This window comes from Panthera leo, chromosome B3 (assembly GCF_018350215.1).
Source record: "Panthera leo isolate Ple1 chromosome B3, P.leo_Ple1_pat1.1, whole genome shotgun sequence".
In the NCBI taxonomy this organism is placed as follows: domain Eukaryota; kingdom Metazoa; phylum Chordata; class Mammalia; order Carnivora; family Felidae; genus Panthera; species Panthera leo.
The window spans coordinates 49,673,129-49,698,312 of record NC_056684.1 but is presented as its reverse complement, the minus strand read 5'-3'; the positions used below and the strand labels follow the sequence as shown (position 1 = coordinate 49,698,312).

Sequence of the window (25,184 nt, the reverse complement as noted above, 5' to 3'; positions counted from 1 at the left end):
TGAATAATGTGCATCCTGTTAGGCTATTTCTCATACACATATTTTCATAACTTATATAGAGATTTTTTTCCCTCTTTTAGTGTGGCTTCATATTTCATAATAAAATATGATTCATTTGCTATTTTACAATTTATAAACATATAGGTTGTATCTAATTTTTTAACCATTATAAAAATGTTGCCATTAACATCTTTAGTAATATACATCTTTATATAGATATAGATATACACACACATATATATGTAATTCATATAGATATAGATATACACACACATATATATGTAATTCTGTACAACAGGTTCATAGAAAATGGAGATGACTAGTGTAATATTTTAAGAAACAACCACAATAATAGGAAGGACTTTGTAAATGCCACATACTTTTGTTAAGTCTCTTACAGGTAATAACACATTGAATCTTTACAACATTTGAATGAGGCAAGTGCTGCTATTATTTCTGTTTTACAAATGAGGTAATTAAAGCACAGAGAGATTAAGTAACTTGCCCAAGGTCACCCAGCTAATAGGTGGTGGAGGCTGCATGCAAATCCAGGTAATATGGCTCAGAGACTGAGGTCTTATCTTCTACGCACACTGCATCGTAACAATGTTGCATCTCCAAAACTTACTTTCCAAATATTTTTTTTTTTACATCAGTTATCCTACCTGCTTTTCAATAGTGCATATTGTCAAACATTTTAGACAATTATAGTTGAAACTATTTTAATATTGGTGTAACTTCATGATGAAATAAAGTTTGGTAGGAGAAAACACAGGAATATAGGATGAGGCAGAATATTATTAATCGCCAAAATGGGCGGTATAAATAAAAATGCAGAAGTGGCTCCAAGTGACATTGAGCAACATAGACTGGACTGATGGGGAAGCTATGGAGGGGTGGCGGAGCTTGGAGGGGGTAGTACTCGAATACATGGAATAAAGGCTTGTGAAAAGGGATATTGCTGCGTGTGGTGAGAGAGAAATTTGATTATAATTAATGAAGGCAGAATTTCTAAGGCCAAGAGTTACCTAGGGAATCTAGAATTTCCTGTCAAAGCACCAAGAGCCCTTGATTTTAAGAGAAGAGTAACAGGATGGAATCCCTATCTGGAGAAGTTTAGTCCTACTAAGTTGTATAAAATATAATTGAAGTACATGAAAACAAAGTGACATCATGGAAGGTGACATAGCTATCTAGATATGGTGATAAGGTCCTAAACTAAAAGAGTAGAAAGTCGAAGTAGAAAGTGAAACAAACTATGTGAAGAGTAATGCACAGCATTTAGTTATTATTAGGATCAGCAAATAAAGCAGAAGGAAAGTTCCATATGGTTATCAATGATTTCAGCTTGGATGGAAGGAAGAATGGTGTTATCAAGGTTGGTTGGAAATGGACAGGTTGCCAGCTGGAGAGGTGTGAGAACACCTTAAATTAATTTTTGGATTTAATGAGGTTAAGTGAGGGAGAAAACATCAAACAGGAGATTCATTAGACAATTGGCAAAGGAGTTCAGCTGAAAGATCAGGATAAGGACTAGAAATGTACATTTAAAAATTAATGAAGATGACAGTTGGCGGGGGGTGGGGGTGGTGCCTGTGTAGCTCAGTCAATTAAGTGTCTGACTCTTGATTTCGGCTCAGGTCATGATCTTGTGGTCATGGGATGGAGCCCCATGCTGGGCTCTGCACTGACAGTGCAGAGCCTGCTTAGGATTCTCTTTCTGCCCCTCCCCTGTTCACAATCTCTCTCTCTCTCTCATAATAAATAAATATTTTTTTAGAAAGATTACAGTTGAAACTATAAAACCAAGTATTAGGACAAGAGAGGAGAGAGCCAAGGACTGATATGGGGAGTATCACACAACAAAGAGCTGAAATAAGAAAAAGGAGGCTCCAAAGAAGAGTAAGAGTAAACAAGAAGCAAACAGTGAACAAAGAAGGTAGACAGTGAAGGCGGCCAAGTGGGAAAGGACTGCAAGGAGGTAGCCAACTGTATCAAGGTCAAAGACATAGCAAACGGCAAGGAACTGGAAAAAATATATATATGGTTAATAAAGAGATCATTACGATTCCCAAAATTTCTGTGGAATTATGCTGCAAGATGAGATGACAGGAAACTAAATGAGAAATAAGTGAGAAAATGGACAGTACAGCCAAGAAATTTGAGAATAAAATATGAGAAATAACATATAAAGAAGTCAGAAGACCAGTATAAAGGCTGGTTGAGTTTTTTAAAAATTTGTGAATTAATCTCTGGAGGAATTTATAAGAATCCTGAGCGACTCAGCTATTTATAATCTTTATCAAACTTTCTGCAAAAATGTATGGATGTATTATTTCAAACCCCTGTAATAAGGAGTTTAAAATTCCTATTTATTGAAAAACTTTGTGTTTCAATCAATATTAAATCATATTCCCCTGACACAAGTTTTAAAACCTTGTTTTAATAAGCTTATTTTATTTTGATTATAAAGGTAACATATGCATATTGGAAAACAATAGAAAATACAAAATATAGGGGCTCCTGGGTGGCTCCGTCTGCTGAGCATCTGACTTTGGCTCAGGTCATCAGTTCAAATTCCACTTGGGCTCTGTGCTGACAGCTCAGAGCCTGGATCCTACTTCAGATTCTATGTCTTCCTCTCTCTCTGCCCCTCTCCCATTCACACACTGCCTCTCTCTCTCAAAAATAAACATTTAAAAAAATATTTTAAAAAATACAAAACGGTATAAAAAAGGAAAAGATTACCTAGAAATTATTAAACTTTTGATAGTTGTCTTATATTTTAAGTACTTCAAAAGCTTTATATGCATTTATGTGTTCCTTTCATATAGTATTTCAAGCTAAGGATTTTACATGATATTATCAGCTTTGTCACTATTTCATGCTTATCTCCAATCCCATAGATATTTCATAACTTATTGTTTATTCTCGTTACAATATACTTAATTTTGTTTTTCAAATTTCAATTAATATTTTAAACAGTTAACTATTTTTATAAGTGTAAATCATTATGTATTTAGAATTACATTTTGATAGAATTCCATCATGTAAATACTAAACCCAAAGTTGTGAATATCTAAAAAACATGTAATACCCAAGTATTTCTCCAACAAACGTTTGTTCCAACTTCCACTCCCATCAAAATGAGATTCGAATTTGATTTTTTCACTAAAGCTCTAGCATTAGGTGGTTGTATTTGCTTAACACGTTTGCTAGTGTAATAGGTAATATGAGATATTTCATTGTATATTAATTTGATTACAAAAAAGTTAAACATTTTCAATACTAACTAATTGAACTTCTCTTAGTGAATTGTCTGGTTATGACCTATATTCACTTATTTACTGGCATCTTAGAGTTTATCGATTTGTATGATTGCTGTACAAATTAAGGGTAGTAACTCTCTATAACATTGCTGCCAACATTTTCTTGATCAATTGCTGAAGATGTCTTTTGACCTACAAATGTTTTCAATGTACTTTCCTTTGTGATTTATTCTTTAAGTCCCAGGAGTCTTTCCACATGCAAATATCAAATTAAAATTTGTCTATATTATATTCTTCTATTAGTTTGATTTTTTTAACTTTTTAATTATCAGAATTTATCTTTAGTATGTGATGTATGATGAGAATGTAAACTTTTTATCCCAATAGTAGCCAATTCTTCCACCAATTATTAAGTAATCTTTCCCTTTCCTAATAATGATCCTTTTGCCATTGATATCTTAATTATATTGGAATTCTGTTTCTGGACCTTTTATCCTTTCTCCCTGACCATGTACAGTCCAGAATTAGACCAATTTAATTACTGCTGCCTAATAAAATGTTTTAACAGTTTATAATAATAAATTTTCATTTTTCTTTTTACATATGTTCTTAGTTACTATTCATTTAATAAGTTGTGATAAAATGATATTTCTCTTTAATAAGTTCTGCTTTTAATAAGTTCTTAGTTTCTATTAGAATTGCATTTCCAAATGGGCTTTGGGTTCTGTTAAAAAAAAAACTTAAGCCTTTGGGATTCTAATTAGAATCGCAATAAACCTGTAACTAAATATGCAAATAAGTGACATCCTTAATGTATTTTATCTTAATGTTAGAGATATTTTTCTTTTATTTATAGCTATCTTTTTATGCCTGAAACAAATTCCATGGTTTTATCACATTTTTAATTAGATTTCAGGATATATATTTATGACATATACACACATACACATTTATTTTGCTGCTTTGATAATGATATATATTGTCATCCAAAATCATATAACTACTTGTTTCTTATGATTTTTATATCTCAAGTTAATTAAAGAAATTCAAGGCAAATAATTTTTGAATTATGTTAGTTTTTTTATAAGCATAGTGTTGCGAAAAAAATTAATGTTGCCATTTCAAAGAGCCACACTATTTTCTATTTTGAAATCACCGCCTTCATATAAATTTTCAGACCACTGTATTTATTCTTATTTTGCTACCAATTTAAAAGTAGATTTCTAATAATTAACATGTAGGTATCATACTGATTATTGTTTTAAAATGAATATTCTTTATCACATTTAGAAACCATCCTCAAAATATGAATTATGTAAGAGTTGTTATCACGAATGGGCACTGAAATTTATCAAATGTTTTTTTGTTTTTTTCTTCAGAATTTATGAGATAATTTTCAGTTATATTTATTAGGATTATAGTTTGAACAAAGTTTTTCTAGTTAAAATAAACTGTACTTGCTGAGTTGCATTTTATCAATATTTCTTTCAGATTTTTATAGTTATATGTACAAACTAGTTTGGTGGGGTTCTCTTTACATACTCTCTGCGTTAGGTTTTTATCTCAAGGTTACATACACATAAAATTAATTAGGGAGACTATGCTTTCTCTACTCAAAAAGTGAATTGAAAAAGGAAAAAAAGCCTTATAAGCAGACATTATTATGAATAAATAATGATCTATTCATAAAATGACATAGTAGTTAAAAATGAGTGAACTATAGCAACATCTATTAAACCTCTGAAACCATGTTGACTGAAATAAAGATGTATTTATTCATACACTCCCCTATTAATGATTGTTTCCAATATTTTGCTATAGCAAATAGAGCAATAAAATAGCAACACCATTTCGATAGCCATTTTTTATTATGTCTCTTGTTGAGATTTTGAACGGCATTGCATTTAATTTATAGATTAATTTGGAAATTGGGACTTTGATGATACTGTTGCACAGTACATTAGCACGGTACTTCTCTCCATTTATGCAGTTATTTATTTATGTACTACCTTGAATAAAATTAATATTTTACTAAATTTATTTGTAGGTATTTTATTGTCTTATTGCTATTGTAAATGGTTTTTTCCTTACTTCCTAATTGTCTATTAATTGTGCAAAGGAATGCTGTTGAGGTTTCATGTTGATTTTGTAAGCAGCAATGTTACTAAAACTTCTTATTCTAATAGTTTATAGATTTGCTTATGCCTTCTAGGTAAATAATGTCTGCTTATAAGGCTTTTTTTTCTTTTTCAATTCAATTTTTGAGAGGCAGAGCAGGGGAGGGGCAGAGAGAGAGGGAGACAGAATCTGAAGCAAGCTCCAGGCTCTGAGCTGTCAGCACAGAGTCTGAGGCAAGGCACAAACCCTCAAACTTCTACCTTAAGTGTTATTCTTAACCTTTCTCTGACATTTTGTCACTGTGTATATTTGGCAAAAACTTATGAGTACCTCCTACATATTGTGTCAGGCACTAAACATTTGTGACCGTGGCAAAGATCTTTTCCTCACAGAGCTTATATTTTGGTGGGCAAGACAGACTAGAAGCACATAAATAATGTATTGCAACATCAAAGAAGTGCTGTGATAAAATGAAAAGGGTAAAAACTCCATCGCCATTTCCTAGTGTTCCAGCTGTTGTAACAAGGAAAGCAGTTCCCCAGAGGGACTAGGTGGGGAGAGGTTCTTAATTAATTATCAAGTTTCTCTCCTTATTTCTTATATTTAATAATTTTCTTGTTTTTCCTTTTATGAATCTTTACATAGTATAAAAACTTCAGGTGAACTTCGTATCTAGTTTTGTAGACTTCCTCTATAATTTTAATTTTTTTCTCCCCAGGATTTATCTTTTTATTCTTCTTTCATTATTGCTAGTGTTGTGTCATTTTAACAAAATATTAAATAGAACCTGTGCCATTGCTAATACCCACAACCCCAAACTCCCAAAATCTCTATAATTAAGAAACTGCCATGAGTATCTTTAAGCTGCTACAAAGCAAATTCTTCATAATTACCTGTTCACACAACAGTTTTTAACTATTTGAATTCACAGTTTTCCTGGAAAGATGGTAACTTACCTCTCTGTAGCTATTACATTACAAGAAGAGAGTACTTCTGTGTAGAAGCCAGGCATAGATCACTACCTATTTAGTTTGATAAGGAAAATCTCCATTGAGTATGTCCATAATTTCATTATTTCACCACTGACTCACCCAATATTCCAACATGAGAACCAAGAGACAAACCTTTGAAAGTTATATTGCCATTAAAGACTTCATTCCTTTTTTTTCCAAACGTTTAATTTTGAGAGAGAGAGAGAGAGAGAGAGAGAGAGAGAGAGAGAAAGAGAGAAAGCATGCACAAGTGGGAAAGGGACAGAGAGAAGGGGACAGAGGATCCGAAGTGGGCTCCCTGCTGATACGGGCTCCCTGCTGATGGGAGCCAGCCTGATGTGGGCTTGAACTCAAGAACCTGAGATCACAACCTGAGCCAAAGTCCAACACTCAACCGACTCATCCACCCAGGCACCCCCCAGTTCATCCCTTCTTACTATCTGCCCTCCTGTTCACACATCATCCAAACTTCTGTTCTTTCATCCCTTTATGGAGCTGCTTCATTGTGTGAGGCACAGAGATAGGTGTTCAGAATATAAAACTAAGAAGACTATGCCTGCCCTCATAAATTCCAATCTAATAAGGAATATGTATCTATTTGATATCCATCTGATAGTTACAATAAAATATATTCTTGTATTTAAATGGTACCAACACTCATTGCCATGCTTTATACAACACAACTTCTCCAGTCTTCTCTGAAAAAATATGTATCTATATATAAAATATAAAAAAGGTTCTTAGCTCTTGAATTTTTGCACATTAATTTGTTTCTTTCACACCTGAGAAACAACTTGGCTAGATTTAAAATTCTAGGATCATAGACTCCTTCATAACTTTGTAGGCATTGTTCCATTTCCTTCTGAATTTTATTTTGTGAGGAAAAATAAAGGCCAGCTGAAATTCTCTCCCATTTCTTCTTGGATATATTTCTTCACCCCCTCTTCCTCCTTTCTTCCTCTCACTTTTCTTTATCCTCTTTTTACTCGTCTTCTTCTTTCTTCTCCTTTTTTTACCTTTATATATTTTTTTGCTTTATTTTTCTGAAACAAACTGAATTGTTTAAAAATTTGGAATCTTTTAGCTCCAAAAATTTACTTTTTATTATGGCTCCACTTTTTATACTGGTTTCTTCAGGAACATCATTTCTAGTGATAGTCTTTCTCCTTTGAGTCCTTGAGATATTGTTACCCTTTTCTTATGCTATAGATTTTGTTCTTCAGAAACCCCTTACTAAGTTTTGTATGTTTATTCATTCTCAAAGAAAATGACCTATTCAGGTAATACATTCAGGTAAACCAGTAAGATAAATAGCCACTTCTCAGCACTATTTGGTCACTGATACATCCAACATTTGCAGCTAGGGGTGCATAGATCAAATAGTCCCTAAGGCCCTGTTTAGATCTAACATCCTTTTATTTTAAAAACTATTCATATTTTTCAATCTCAAAATGTATCTTTTTTTATTTTAGAGAGAAAGAGATAGAGCATGCATGTGAGCAAGTAGAGGAGGGCAGAGGGAGAGAGACAATCTCAAGCAGGCTCTGCACTCAGCACAGAGCCTGACATGGGGCTCGATCCCAAGAACTGTGAGATCATGCTTTGAGCAGAAGTCAAGAGTCAGATGCTCAAGTGACTGATCTACACAGGTGCCCCTCAGTCCTAAAATATTTCAAGTTAAAATAACTAAACTTTCCAAAACAATTTTTTTTTCCAAAACAATTCTAAAAGGCTACCCAGCTAGCACAGTGACTTAATTCAAAGATTTGACACTTATTTCAAAACTTATTAATCACTGATGAATTTCACAGCAACACACTTCAGCATGTTTTAGCTGTGGAAACTCACTGAAGTAAAGCAGGAATATGTTTCGATCAGTAATAAGTTTAAAGATAAAGCACAAAGATCTAAGAAACCATATTGTTCCAAGAAGCAAAATTAATTTAAATATACATTTGAATGATTACTGTGAAGTTTAATGGGTAAAATACTGGGGAGTTTAAAATAAAAAGTTACCAATGCAAGCTAAATGCTGTCACATAAAAACATATAATCTTACATACACATTTGCTATCCATCTATGTAGTATGGTGTTTATCTTTCATTTCACATCTTTACTGCATTTTAGTTCAGCAAGATTTTAAATGCCATAAAACAAAACAAAACAAAACACCAAGACAGAGTTTGCTGTTTCTTTTTGATGTGACAGAGGTGGGAGGGAAGAAAAGAAGCTATTTAATAAGCATGGGATATACTGTACCCTATTAGCCAGAGATCTGAAATCAAATCCCAATTTTTCCATTTAGTGATTTGGACAAGGAACCCCTAGGCCCCAGTTTTACTATCTGTAAAATATATGCATTACCTTTATCTAATATCAAAGCAAGATCTTATACCTAATGCACTTAATACAATGTCTGCCAAACATAAATGGTTATATATTATAACCATTATAATTACCTATTATAATTACCATGAACTTCTTCAAATATATATTAAACACTGTGGAGTTAATGAGCAAAGAACAGGGAATAAACAGGAGGAAAGCCCAAGAAGGGGTAAGAGAAGGATACAGGTTCAAGTCAATAAGCCACTTCCTGGTTTATTCAACCCCCATCTTTTTTTTTTTTAAACATATCCTAAAGGTTTTATTTACCATCTTTTATCTACCATCCTTATTTACCATCTTTGATGATGTCTAACAACTCAAGGGAAGTAGGCTACTCTCCCACCTGGAGTCACAAACCTGCCAGCTCTGATATTCAACTGTGACATTGCCAGAATGGTTGTCCCTCATGAAGTCCTCATGCCCCTCCCCCTTTGAGAGTTCCAGCCAAAATCCATGGGAACAGATTCAACCCCGTTTCTGAGAGGCTTAGGCGGTTTGGCTAATATATAGGAGTCACTTGAGAAGCTATAATATTTTCAACTAATATTTTACAAGATGCTTATTGAGGACGTAGGGGTAATTATCGACTTAAAATATCACATGAATAATCATTATTAAATGTTTACAGTATTATTTATTCCCTCCCAGAATATGCAAAAACTATGGAGGATGAGAAGCTACCTCTTTTAGAGTTATAATGGTATATCATAATCTGATAGTAATTAGGATCTTTTATCCTCAAAAGCTACTCTTCTAAAAAAGACTTCAAATAAAGCAAGCAATTCTTTCATCCTCCACCATGCCAATGTTTATTCACATAAGCTGTACTCATTCCTGAAGTGGAAAGCTTGGTAATCGTGACCTACTAATGTTGGTGACAAAGGACACATTTCAGAAGCCCACGTGTTGGTTTGAGACACAATCGTCTAATTCCTATGGATTTTGAATAGTCAGGATTATGTAACAGGCATAGCCTGTATTTAAATTCTCATTCAGTGCTCATAAAAATTGTTAAATAAATGAATAAAAACCACCATATTAGGTGATTTTTATATTCCATTCCATGGGAAATGGGATCTCTTATATGCTTCCTTTCCCTGTTTGAGAAATAACTGCCTGATCAATATATATTTTCTTCAACTTGAAAATGCTTTTGTTTAATTCCTTTCTTTTATCCTGGGATAGGCAATCAACAGATTTCACTGAGTACAAATGCTAGACAATCAGATTCAAGGCTATGGCAAACCAAACCTGCCAGATGGGAGGAAAAGTGTATTGCAAAGTATAACACACATGTAACTTACATCTCACTTAAGTAAGCAACTTCTATAGTTTCAGCACCTGCAAAAGTAGTAAATGAATCAATTCAACCATATGTACACAGTCCCCACTTTACTGAACAAACTGCAACTCTGCAAAGCAATTTTGCTAATTAATAGGGAAAATTAGGATTTATTCATGACTTCTGAAAACATTTTGTCAAAAGACACAAAACCTTTTACTGTCAGTTATAAATGTATAGGAAAATGAATAGTAAAACACTTAATACACTGTAATTGGAAATACTAGAAACATTGCGAATTAAAGTGTTTTATTTCTTTTTAAAATCTTATCAAGACTAGTTTGAATAAATCTTACTAGTCTTATCAAGACTAGTGAGAACTAGTTTCTTCTCACCACGTGCCTCGGTGGAATGTCCTCCTCCTTCCAAAGTCCGGATCCATTACTGATAATTTATCCTTTCTACTTGCAATGTCATAACATCCCAGAGTTCCTTTAATATGAGGCTTTTCCTCTAGTGTCACTTCCACCAGGACATCTTCATCTCCTTGTTCATTTATGTAAGTTCACTTTCGCTGAGTTCCCAGCTGCTTCTCTAGTCTCCCCATTGGTGGTAGTGTCAACATTCCCAAGCTCTGTAATCTTGTCAACTAACTCCTTTACATTCTATGCAAATTCCACTCCAGTGTTACCACTTTTTCTTTCTTTGCTGCACTTTCATCTTTGCTGACCGATTCCCTCTTTTGATCATCCATGTTTGTAAAATATGACATGGGTTTATCACTGGGAATCAAGGCAGCAACACACCTACACCCCTTGCTGTGTGTAAACTGAACGGATGAACACTACCAGACTTTGAAAGAAGCAACGTAGTTGATTACTGATGACAGATCTGTTATTTAGGTTGTGATTTGTGGACTAAAATACTAGCAAGAATATTTGTTCCTTATGCAGTGATACACATTTTCTATACCATGGTAGCTGAAATCTGAACCTGTTTGTTGGGAGAGGGAGGTTATTTAATTAAACCCTGGGAAATGAAATCTGAGCATATCACACTGCAAAGTGAGGACTGCTTGCACATTTAATGAAGGAATTGGTCATTAGTACCTATCAAAAGAATACCATAAATTTATTATATAATTGGAGATAAAAGGTATGAATTATTCATAGAGGTTTCCTGCCCCTATGGAATGTAGTTAGGAAAGAAAAAATCTGCATAATTAACTACATTACCAGGTATAACCTGGTTGCTAGGGAGTGGTATCAACACCTGGCCATGGATGCAGGACCTGGAGTCCTTAAGTGACAATCGTGAATAGCATAACTATTAAAGCAATAATGGCAATAATGAAAAACCCTTTTAAACTAGTTCCTTCCTAATTCCATTTGTTTAGGGCTGTGACACTAATGTGACACTTGTATTTTTCATGCCTATTTTTGACTTAACTGAGCAGTAAATTTCACATTTTGTGTAAGAAAAGGAAATGTGTATTTTTAGAGTCTAGTAAATGTTTCCACCCAGGTAGTTTCACAGAAGTGTTCAGGTAATGCTGAGTATATAAGTATGATTTTTATTATTATTTTTCTTCCCAATGCAACTGTCCCTATCTCCTTAGGAAACACACACACACACACACACACACACACACACACACACACACACACAGCATGTACAAGAAGACTGAAGAAAAGCAGTTTGTAAAAGGGGATAACTTGTATCTGTGCATTTAAACAGTACCTTTTAAGAGGTTTTAGGCAAGTTTCTTAAGCTGTTGTTCTAAAAGAGCATAAAAATTTTCTTCCAAATAAGGACAGCAGACAGAAACCCAGTTTCCTTGCTAGAATTTTCTATTTTCTACCATAGAAATCTCTCAAATTCTATAACAACACAATTAAAGACTTTAAATTACTTGGTGATTAGAAACTCAGACGAAGAAATGACACCTCCTGTTGAGTGCTTTGATGGAAGGCTTTTGCACTTACAAATACATTAAATCAGTAACTTGCCTGACCATCATTTCATGATGTTTACTGTGGGAAGAAAACAGCCACTGCTGCATCACTGCTCATAGAATACATAGAAGATGATCCATAAAAGTTTTAACCACAAACCCAGACACTGATCGGGCTCTGATCCTTAATGAAACAAGAGGCAAATATGCAACTTGGATGAATTTTCCATGTTGCTCAGAGGCCTTTTCTCATGGACTGTGATTTCAACAATAGTGAAAAAAACAGACAAAACATTTTTATTAATCAAGAAAACTCATTTCACCAGATTCTCGGTTAATAAAACATTTCACATTATAAAGAGGGAGTTTTCCCTATTAGACATTTGAGGGCTCTACATATCTGCTATCTCTATTCTATTCAACCCAGAAAGTCTTAGTGAAGAAAGGAGAATTCCAAAGTTTTTGGGCAGAATGTCCATCACTCTGGAGTTCTTTACTTAGAGTCCTTGATCTAGATAATCATAATATCCATGGATTTTTTTCCATAATTTTTGTATGTGGGCACTATGCATGAATCTTCAAGGAATTTAACAACTTTGAAATATTCTCTTATTAAGAATTGAATTATTATCATAATAAACTTGAAACCATTTACTAGCAGCTGTTAAATCCAAGACTTAATATAGTCTATATACATTTTTTAATTATCTCTTTTTAACCTCACCGCAATGCTGCCAGGTAAGTGGTTTTATCCCTGCTTTAAAAATAAGAAAATGAAAGTCCATAGAATTTTAATTAAGTGTTATCTCAGTGACTGAGAGCATCTTCATAATCAAAGCAGTCTGATTCCATTGCCCAGGATTTTATAGTATTTGAGGAAATCACAAGTGCAGATTATTTATAGGACAAAAAATGAAAATATTTTTGTAGTAGAGGTATTTGGACAGGGCTTCATAGGATAATGGATAAAGGGTATTCCCAACATGTGGTTTGTCTTGGTGAAAACATGAAGAAAGTTTTCAAGAATTAGGCTCATGAGAACAGCATGGACCAACAACACAGATTAACTAAAAGATCATCATAAGCATCCTAGGAGGGGTGCCTGGGTAGCTCAGCTAAGCGTCTGACTCTTGATTTCAGCTCAGGTCATGATCTTAATGGTTTGTAAGTTCAAACCCCACATGGCGTTCTGCACTGACAGTGCAGGACCTGCTTGGGATTCTCTCCCTCTCTCTCCCCCTCCCCTGCTCACATGTAGTCTCTCTCTCTCAAAATAAATTTTTTAAAAAAAGCATCCTAGGAAAGCACTGGGTTTTTAGGACTCGATACATGGTACAGTGAGATGTAGGTGTGAGTCTTTCCACAAGAGAATGTAGTGATGAGAATGATCCATCTTTTACTCAAATGAGAAGAATTATTTCTAAAAATAAATCTGATTGTGCCACTCATGGCCAAAAACTTAAGAGACTTCTCAGCAGCTCTGGGATAATGTCTAAATACTTCTAAATGGCATTCAAGATACCAAGATTTTCTTTAAGGTTTCCTCCTGCTACTCCTTCATCTATGCTCCATCCATCCTAAACTACCTGCAGTTTCCAGGACCCACTATCCTGTCTTATGCTTCCACATGTGTGCTCATGCTATCTCCTTTAGCCCCTTTGTCTAAAAGATGAATTTCAACTCAGCCTTCAGGACTCTCCTTCAGGATTTTCTCCCTTGTAAAATCCATAACAATAATAGTGGTTAAGTAGTGTCTTTATTTTAAGCTCTACTCCTCCTCCCAAAGACTGTCTCATTGTTCCACAAAACAAACTATTGGGAAAATACCAGAAGCATTTTCATTTAAATTATGAGCAAATCAAAAAACACAAACTCTGTTAACCAAAGTCCCAGCAGGAACTGAGGGACTGAGGTTAACTGAGATTTTTTGGAAAGGATTTAATAAAGAAAGTATGTAGAAAGGTATGGGCAAGGGATATAAAGAAACCAAAAGGAATAGTGAACTATTGAACTACTCCTTGCATTACAGTAACAAGAGAGGAAGCAGCAGCTAGAACCAGGAAAAATATTGTCACATAGTGAGAGCAGATGGAGGGGAACTATGATATTTGGTTGTGGGATTTTGCCAGCACAAGGTGAACCCACAGGAAGGAGACTAAAGAAAAAAATACCTGAACTCTCTTCCCTCCTTTTCATGTTTTGCCAGCACTTCCCATTGGCCAGACCCAAATACACACTAGAGTGTAGAGACATCACTGAAATTGTCAGCCTCTGAGGGCAGAGGGCAGTGTGGAGAAGGGTGGAAAATGAATTTGTAGAGTCAAATGGAAGTTAACAAGCACATCTACTTTTAACATTATCATGGAACCATTAATTTTAAAGAGATAGTCCAGGCACACTCTGTGGCTGGTTGTCCCCCCATTTTGGTCAGGTCATACTGTCTGCTAAGGAAACCACTAATTCAAAAATGAAATGACCAGCTTGCTAGCACTTCCTAGGTTTAGGAGTATTTGTCTTGGAGTTTTCTTCCCTTTACCAGGTAAAGAAAGCATTTCCTATCCTCCCCTCCCTTTCTTTGTTTCAATCCTTTTATTATCAGAGGAATGGGATGGGTGGGGGGCAGGGAGTGAAGTCCTTGTGGTGAACTAGCTCTTAGCAGGTCCTGTTGAGAGGTTCTGGCCCGAAAGTGATTCTCTGAAGGTAGAAATTGGAAGTCTCTTAGAACTTTTATTTCCAGCTTTGGTCATTAGCCATTTTTTTTTACAAAAAGTTAAGATTCTGTTAATCTCATATATTGCATATGAGAGGATAAATTGTTAAGATCTCTATGGGATAGTTCATGGATTGGAAGAACAAGTATTATATGCATACTACACAAAGCAATCTAACGATTTAATGCAATCTCCATCAAAATACCAACAGCATTTCTCACAGAACTAGAATAATCCTAAAATGTATATGGAATCACAAAAGACCCTGAATAGCCAAAATAATCTTGAAAAAGAACAAAACTGGAGGCATCATAATCCCAGATTTCAAGATATACTACAAAGCTATAGTCATCTTAACAGTATGGCACTAGAACAAAAATAAACACATAGATCAATGGAAAAGAATAGAAAACCCAGAAATAAACCACAGCTATACGGTCAATCTTTGACAAAGCAGAAAGAATATCCAATGGGAAAAAGACAATTACTTCAACAAATGGTGTTGGAAACACTGGACAGCTACATGCAAAAGAATGAAATGAGACCACTTTCTTATACAATATATAAAAATAAACTCAAAATGGATTAAAGACCTAAACGTGTGACCCGAAACCGTAAACATCCTAGAAGACAGCATAGGCAGTAATTGCTCTGATGTTGACTCTATTAACATTTTTCCGAATATGTCTCCTGAGGCAAGGGAAAGAAAGCCAAAATAAACTATCAGGACTACACCATAATAAAAATTTCTTCAGAGTGAAGGAAACAATCAATAAAAAGCAAGAACAAGCTAGTAAATGGGAGAAGATATTTGCAAATGTCATAGCTGATAAAGGGTTAGTATCCAAAATATATAAAGAACTTACACAACTCAATACCAAAATAATAATAATCCAATTAAAAAATGAGAAGACATGAATAGACATTTTCCCAAAGAAGACATATAAACTTATGAATAATAAGTATTCTTTATAGTTTGGTTATAATAGCAAAAGATTGGAAACCAAATTATGTTTCACTAAATTATGATATATTCATATAATGGAATAAAGGTCAAACATTATTTTAAATGTTTTAAATAGTTTAATGTTTTAATTATTTGTAAACCTTTCAGTGATTTATTTTCATGCAAGTACTCATTGAACAATTACATCATAGTTAGTGCTGTAATATCCGAGGGTATATTAAAGAACAAAGGATAGCTTTATACATACTGAAATGGAATCATCTTAATAACATAGTTTTAGGTGAAAAAATAGGGGTAATCCTAAGGATAGAACATGTGCTCCTATTTGTGGGGAAAAATATGTATGTTCACACATGTTAATAGATGTGTATATATTAAGAGGTTGGTGTTATTATCCCTTTTTTACAAATAAGAAAACAGACTGGAGAAAGTGTCAAATTCTGATCAGCGAATCAGTAGTGATATAATTATGATTTGAATTCAAATGTATCTGACATCAAATCACAGGCACTTTCCAGTACAGCATGTTAACCCTTCACTAACCTTTACCAGGGGAGATAGACTATGCGTTTTTATTCCATGAATAGACCTTGCAAATATACATTATAGAACTTATCACACTATATTGCAGCAATGTGTTCACAGGTTGGTCTCTCCTGGACTGCTTCAGACTTCATGAAAGCAGGTGCTCTACAGAGCCATCTTGGTGGCCCCAGTGCTTTGGCATGGCATTTTGTAGAAAAGCTCTTACAGGAATGAAAAGCAATAATACATCTTTGTCCATAAGCAACAAATAGAGCTTAATTAAGTGCTTAGTAAGCAACTGCAAGTTCTTTTAATGGTAATACTACTATACTAACAAGGTATCTTATGATATCTGTGGACCATATGAAAGTTTAGCTCAGTGGGCTCAAAATGATTATACCAAATCTCACATCTCCATAGCAAGTTAGGGAACATTTATCAATACCTATTATGTGCTATTAATGAAAAGAACCATTCATTTCCATAAACACACTTTAAAGTCCCTAATGCAGAAAATGTGCATGTCTATTATTAAAGTAGCCTGAAAGTTCAAGCCAGTAAATATCTGTTTGTTTGCAGGTCGCCCCTCCAAAGATTCAGTGGGTCAGATTTCTGTTCATGTGGACATCACCACTACCCCAGGAACTGGAGAGCATAAAGTCACTGTAAAAGGTATATATTGAGTCCAGATACATCAGTCTAGTAGATTTTAACCTTTGTAATAATATAAAAAATACAATTTTTTTCTGAGATTTATTTTTTAAAATATTTAATGATTTTAGGACATGCTCACAATTTTTTCCTGAAACCAGAACATTTGATCTAAAAGTGAAAAAAATCAATGGCACAGATATTTAGCCTATATTATCTGAAATATCTAAATGGTTTAAATACACTGTTGATTACATGTCAAAACTATATACATTGAACATTGTCTCATGTTGATGCTAGAATATACATTGAAGATTGCTGCTATGGTTGGCTCCTTAACCTGTGAAATTTTATATGTTAGGTCAGTTTATGCTTACTGATGAGGTTTTGGGGAGATGGGGGTTTGTGGGGTCCAGAGGCAAAGACCAAGAAAGAATTCTTGAAGAGGTCTTTGGTGTAAAAAGGTGATTTTATGAAAGCACAAGGACAGGGCCTATGGGCAGAAAGACCTGCACTGCAAGTGTGGGGGTGATCTTTTTATGGAGTTGGGGGAGATAAAGTCAAGTAGGAGTTTCCAAAGAGACTTTCACATGCTAAAGACTTACTGCAGGCCTGGCTATTGTCAAGCTAAGGTTGTTTTTCCCTCTAGCAAGGAATTAACATTAAGACAGTAGGGAGTTCCTAGACTTGGGCCTATTGATAGGATTGCATTTTTCTGGTTAACAGGTGGAGATGCCCATCAGTTTAACCATTTGTGGGGTTTTTTTTTTTGTTTGTTTTGGATTGTTTGTTTGTTTATGTCCTTTCTTGTTTTGGTGTAGCTGGGAGTGTCCAGGAATGTCACACCTGGGGAAGGGGTTCTGTTAGCCTGCACTTTGCCCTCAGCTTTCCTCAAGCTCCCTCATCATTACTATTCACATTACTTACCTATTTACTTCTTTTTCTACGTGATTTCCAAAACTGTTTTTGTTTTTGTTTTGTTTTGTTTTGTTTTTTAATGACTAGTTCAGTCTATTGGTTTTACACTGCAAAAATACAATCTGAACGCTGGGTCATTTTTAAGGTGAAATTTAATGGTTAATATTTTGCTCCATAGAACCATATTCTCTATTTTATATCATTATAGACTTAGTCACATTATCCACCTTAATAAGAACCATGTCCTTCTAACACATTTAAAACTGCATTACCTAGTGTATGTTTGCATTATAAAAGTAACACTGCTATAGTCTATAAAAGATTATGTACGGTATTGGTAAGTGGGAATGCCTACCTACACATGTCAGTCTTTAAATATTTTTCAAAAATATTTTGACTCTATTTATCAAATGCCCAAAGTTTTATGAAACTTCTACTTAACTATTTTAATTATAATATACTTTTTTAAAAGATTTTCAAAGGATGAACAAAAGTATACATATGAGAATCTACACTGAAGAATTATGATGCCTGAAATTAGGAAACAGCCATAACATTTACAATAGGTGACTGGTTAAATACAGAATGGAATATCCATATAGTTAATTGGAACATATATAATTAATGAGAAAGCTATCCATGATAGACTTTAAATATATATATGTATTACATAAATAATATATAAATTATAAAATATTATAATATATATATGTATATATGTATACATATATATATACACACACACACACATATATATGACTATATTACATTGATCCCATTCTGTATATAAAGTAATTAAATACTGAAAGTATACGTACCAATGTATTAAGTCATTTACTCTTACTGATAAAATTATAGACTTTATCTTAAACTATTTTTTATTTTCTGTATATTTTCTAGGTAGTTCATGAACATGTCTTCATTTTTCATATGAAAAACATCACATTTTTACTTAACCAATAGAGCTTAATTAACTGAGAGGAATGATAACATTTCAGTAGTAACAAATGACATTTGAATTACAACTAACTTTTTACCATACCAGTGCCACACAGCTTAGAGCTTAAAGCTAAATCAAGTACATTCCAGAGAGCAAATTGTTTGTTCTTCAAGGATATTTTCTTATCAGTGGAGTAAGGGCACTATCAAGTTCAAGCTATGGTTTGATACATCATTTTTTTAAAAGTTTACTCTGAGGACCAAAGGGGAGGCTAAGATTCCACACATTTGTTTGCTAACATTTAGTATTCCTTTCCTCTTTTGGTTTTTAGTGATTGCTATTAATGATCTTAACTGGCAGACCACTGCAATGTTCAGGCCCTTTGTGGAAGTTTGTATACTGGGACCCAACCTTGGAGACAAGAAGAGAAAACAAGGCACAAAGACAAAAAGCAACACATGGTCACCCAAGTACAATGAAACATTTCAATTGTAAGTCCTCACCCAACTCATCTATTCAGCCAGGCAATAGCTATTGTACATCTTAAACGTATTAAGAGGTTTAGGGTAGGAATGGCACTGGGCTTTGCTAAGGAAAGCAAAACCTATAGTTTTAAGTATTCCTGTTGATCTCTCATCCCTGGCAAATTAAGACAGCTATGATTTTACTTTCCTCCCACTGCTCAACAGCTGTTCAGTGTCTACCATGCATCAGGCCAAATTCTAGGAGTGTGGTATATATAACGGGAGGTCTCTCTTCTCATGGAAGTTACTCTCTAGAAGTGAGGAACACATGGTAAACAAATCACAAATAAACAAAAAGTTATCACTTGATAGTGACTACTACATAGAGAATTGAAACAGGCTGATGTAATAGATTGGTTGATTGGGTGCTTAGATTGGATGTTTGCAAAAGCCCCTCTGAGCATGTGGTGTTTAAATTAAAACTTGTAGGGGGAAAAAGAAAGAACCAGTCATGCAAGGATGTGGGTTGAGAGCATCTCAGGCCAAATACAATTGCTAGTGCAGAGACTAAGGTGGGAGCACACCTGGCATATTTAAGAAATAGTATACGGTAGGCAAGGGAATGAGATGAAATGAGTTTGAAGACTTGACCAGAGTACAGGGACACAGGACTTTGCAGTCAGGGTAAAGAAGACTACATTACATTACAAGTTTAATTGGAGGCCTTGAAGAATTTTCAGATAAGAAAATGAATGATCTCATTTATATCTTTAAATGATTATTCTGTTTGCTGTATAAAAATAATAATTATAGGGAAACAAGACCAAACATGTGAAGAGAAGTTCGAAGTCTATTGCAGTAGTTCTGGCAAGAGGTAATACTGACTCACCAGATGGTAGTAGGAAAGTGGAAGTAAATAGTAGAGAGATGGAAAGAAGAGGAAAGATTCTAGGTATGTACTGGAAGTAGAATCTATAGAACTTCCAGTCGACTCGAGGTAGCACATGAAAGAAAGAATATATGATTAGGTTCCTGAAAACATTGAATTTAGGATAATTCAAGATAGCCTTATTTACAAAGGAATTTACTAGGATATGATAATGGAAGGACTATAAGCAATAGTGATGTAATCTGAGGCCAGGAGTGGCCAGGTTATTCCCCCTACTGTACGTGAAGGAGAGGAAGACTGGTTACTAAAACTGGGAAAACAAAAATTTCCTATGTCATCAGCCCCTCAAAAAGAGTAATGGCCTTCTAGGGATGGACAGTATCCTAGAGGCAGCATCACACAAAAGGAGCCAGGGAAATAGACTCTGACCTTATTCTCATCATTACTTCTTATTTCCTGAAGTGCCTCCCTTGTGGCCAAAACCAACTAGAAGCCTCAGTATGAAGAAACTTCATTGACATAATCCTTACAGGTCAGCATTCTATTGCAAAGTACAACGAGAAGGATGAAAAATATATCCAGTTGAGGCAAATGCAAGTATCTGGCACTGAATGAAATCAAAGATGACCTCTAGGTTTTTGGCTTAAGCAGTGGGTAGACAGTGATTTACTGAGATGAGGGAATCGGGACAAGAGATGAGGAGATCAAGTACTGTTTTAAGTCTACTAATTTGGAAATGCCTGTAGTACATTCCAGAAGAGGTATCACATATATTGTTGGATACAACTTGAGAATCATCTGCATGTAGATGTAATTGCATGAATCTAGATGAGCTGAGCTACAATCAAAGAGAGGACACCGCACCAAACCTTGGGGTTTACATACACATGCACACATGCTTACCGAAATACTTTCTCACTGGTTTGGTCCTCTTTGCTTGTTTGTTTCACATTCTTAGTTTCCCAGAGACTTTTCAGCACACTGAATTCTGAATACTAAACTCTGTTACCACTCATTAAACTTAGCCAACCTACCACATCTATTAAAATGGCTCTAATAGATTAATCATATCCATAATACTTCCTAATAAACCAGATCACAAGATTCCACATATCTATCTCTCTAAATTATATGCAAATTTTGATTAAATTAAGTTTCTAGGAATTACTTGAATCACACAACATTCAGATATAACACTGTGAGGTACCAAGACCATGATTCCGGGAAAAAGACAGCATTATGATACATTTTAATTCTTCAGAAGATCTGGTTCCTATCATATTCTGCACTTCTATACTTACTCATCAGGCTTCCAGTTTCTTTCACATTATTTCGGTTGTGTCTGAAGTACGTACACCCTTCAGTTATCAGTGTTGCCAAGAAACAAAAGTTTGACTCTGCAAATGTTTGATCTAAAAAAAGTCACCTAGAAAAGGAAGGGATTTGGAAGCTTCTACTGCTGAGGAACAGATGTGCATTCATTACAAAGTCAAGGATATCTGAGAATGAAGTAAAATAAAGGGCAGGGGAGGATTATTCTCAGTGTATTACCTCTCAGCCTTCTTCATTATGTTCAGTTCTGCACTGCCAAGTTGTTATTAGTGGAGGACACCCTCAGCCCCACACTTGACAGGTGTCTAACTGTTGCCATCAGAAAGAACTGGCATTGAAGCATCACGCTCCACTGGAACTGATTTACTCTGGAGATTTGTATCTAATTTGGCATCTTGTGAATAATCTTGTTGTCTGTGTTAGCTAGACAGTCTGTGTTGTTTATTCCCCAGAGAAAAGGCTCCTAGATATAATAGTATATCCAGGAGCCTGAGGTAAAGAAAAGAAAATATAACTCATGTTGAATTGGCATAGAAATTCTTGCAAGAACTACCCTTTACCTTGGCCAAGCCCCCTAGTAACCCCATCCTACCCCAAATCAGTGAGAAGACCATGCCTCCAAGAATTAAGTATAACAGATTTTAACTAAAGTTTATATTAATATGTTCAATATCAATATAGTAAAGTATATTCATACTGACTTCCTATTTTTATCTAGGAAAAGAAATTTTTAAATTAGATTGCTAAGTAATATCTATGTAAAAACAATCTACATAAAATGTAAATGATATTTACATCAGAATTAAAACACAATGATACTCTATTTGCCAAATAGTATTCTGAGGAATGTATAAAATTTTCAACAATATTTTAGAACCTTATTGATCCCTAGGTGAAGTAAAATTTTTGCTCAAAATTCTCTTTTTTAATCCACATAGCATTCTGGGTAATGAAAACCGGCCAGGGGCTTATGAACTTCATCTATCAGTTAAAGATTACTGCTTCGCCCGAGAAGATAGAATTATCGGAATGACGGTAATTCGGCTACAGAACATAGCAGAAAAAGGAAGCTACGGGGCATGGTATCCCCTTCTGAAAAATGTCTCCCTGGATGAAACTGGTTTGACTATCCTTAGAATACTCTCTCAGAGGACCAACGATGACGTGGCTAAAGAATTTGTAAGACTGAAATCTGAAACAAGATCTGCTGAAGAGAGTGCTTGAAACAAATACTGCAAGATATCATCTTCAAGAATTCATAAACTATAACTGTTTGACTACTGCATGCATGTGCAAATACATGGGAATGTTTAATAGTTCACTATGTTTCAGTGTTTGCCAGTACTCAGTGTCCACAAAGTATGTGGAAAACTTGCTGAACTTTTTATACCAATTCTGGTCTTTGGGAAATAAATGTTCCATGAAGTGCCAAAATTATGATGTAAAGTGAAATATCCAGCATATCTTTTAAAATGTTTCATTTCATTACCAGTTCTCATCCTTTAAACATACTAAAACACAATTAGGTGTTTTTTGTTTTGTTTTGTTTTTGGTTTGTCCATTGTCTTTTAAATTAGCTTATATCGCCCATGGATCAGAAGGAATTTGTTACCCACATTCTGTTTTATTTAGACTTACCTCATTGTAGATGTCATACAAAGAACTTTTTCTATCATAACTAGAAAAACAGTCACTTCTAGAAAGTGTTTGTAATTTTATAGTTGCAGATCTATTGTGATGATTTTTGCATACAAATTAAAATAGAAAAGGTGGGAAATATTTTATGCTGACCAGTTTCCAACCTTTCTGAAATATCACTGTGAAGAAATGCTATTAAAGCAAACTTATACAAAGCAATGCTAAATAGAGTTTGTTAACAATGTTTGATATATTGACAAAACTTTGTTCTTTAAAACTGCCAAGGTCACATCACATTTGTAAAAAAGGTAAGTTGATGCATTTGCCATCTAGCACTATGTCTTGGCTTTACCAAATTTCATTCTTTAGAAAGTCATTGGATTAAGGGTTTAGAAATGCAATGGAAGGTTTGTTTCTTCAAATTACCTATAATAAGTAACTATACTGTTAGTGTTTTCCCTCTGACAGTTATGACTATCTCCTTATTTATTTAGCACTATAATCATTTAATTGCTTTTTTCTTTTTAAAACTAGTCAACAATTTGTACTGAATGCAGCATTACTATATATTGCACTGGAGCAAAAAGACATGTCTTCATCTATTTAATGAAAAATGTAAAATAAGGTCTGAGAAATTGCTTCTAATTTTGTAATTTATGTTATTTATGAGCACAAAAGCATAAGATACAATAAGAAAACAACTTAGTACAGCTTAGTACATAAAAAATAACTAGATTGGATTTTCATTATGAAATAGTTTATGAATATTTGCATTTTCTGTGTTTTTATGGTTTGACTTTTTAGAGTCTGTATCTAAATACTTGGCTGTACAACAGTACTTCGTAATTGTACTTATGGTCATAACTGTTAGTGGACAACATACACATGCAGAAACAAGAATCTGTTACAATGATTGTGTTTTGTGAATAAGCTGGTCTGATATGCTAAGGACAGAAATGAATAGTATCATGACTCTCAGAACCATTTTGTTACTGGATGTAAAAACACATACGGGAGACATCCACTATTTCATGTTAAATTGTTAGGCAATTGCTTTGTTAATGACTTCTTCAAACGCATAGTACAATACTATCCTCTGGCATATGCATTAATAAATGGATGTTTATTGAACACACATAACACTGTTGTATTTTCTGCCTTTTTATTTCATTTATACAGCATAATTTCATTCCTTAGGAAGAAAAACCCCAGACCCTTTTTACTGGATATAACATAACACTTTTCACATTATATGGTTCTACTCTCTCATTAAAATTTGAGAAACTTTTTCCAGGAGTTGTATTCATGGAAACAGCTACATATTACAAGATCATGACACTGAAAATAAGGAAAAACTTAGGTATCTACCTACCTCCGTGTCTCCGAATATTGTTAAGTCCCATGAGGAGAATACAACACCCAACATAAAAACAAGCCACATTCTTAAAAACTTATTATAAACTGTTTTATTATTTTGAATGATTAATTCTAGATTTATCTTACAGTGATTTTACAGAACACTGACCTAGGCTTTTCAGGAGTGCACTGTTATAAAGCACAATACTCCTGAAGAAATGGCAGTCTGAGTTCGTATGGATCACTTTAAAAAATTATGAGCTTATTATTTTTTCCTAGTATTTGTTTAATTGAACCTATTTATTCTGTCTTTTAAAAATACATACATATATATCAAATGCTAATGGTGACATTGTGAATTGAGTCTATTTATTAATACACAAAGTACAGGTAGTAATTTAGAAATAGTTCTAAATTCTGCAGGCTTTGTTGTTTCTCCCAAAACACCAAGCCTGTTGTGTTTACATACCCAAAAACACTGAAGTTCTTAGCGACCACTGTCAACTGTAGGATCCATTAAAATGTGTGGCAATTTATTTTTCTTATTGTAGATAAGAGACAAAGCTCTGTTACTCATCTACAGTTAAACTTCACATTAGAAGTTCTTAAAGAAAGACATGAAAATCAAATTTGGCCAAAATGAAGTACTTAAAACCATAACAGAGCACTTACTATTTAAAGGAGTTCTGATGAATGATCATTTAAATAATCAGATGTCCCCATCACTACCTGCTCTAATTCATCTCTTTCTAGGATAATTTATATATTGAATTTCCCTTAAATGAGGTA

The 25,184-nt window shown here is 34.2% G+C and overlaps 1 protein-coding gene across 1 annotated transcript in view; it reads left to right on the top strand.

Annotated features, from left to right (window-relative positions):
• UNC13C (unc-13 homolog C) overlaps window positions 1-23,673 on the top strand; it is a 371,311-nt gene extending 347,638 nt beyond the window's left edge. Inside the window, exons 26-28 of the mRNA XM_042941974.1 lie at window positions 16,787-16,879; window positions 19,048-19,207; window positions 22,340-23,673. Of these exons, the coding sequence (XP_042797908.1) occupies window positions 16,787-16,879; window positions 19,048-19,207; window positions 22,340-22,625 (539 nt within the window). The 3' untranslated portion in view covers window positions 22,626-23,673. The remainder of the gene's footprint in view (window positions 1-16,786; window positions 16,880-19,047; window positions 19,208-22,339) is intronic.
• The last annotated feature ends 1,511 nt before the right edge of the window (window positions 23,674-25,184 follow it).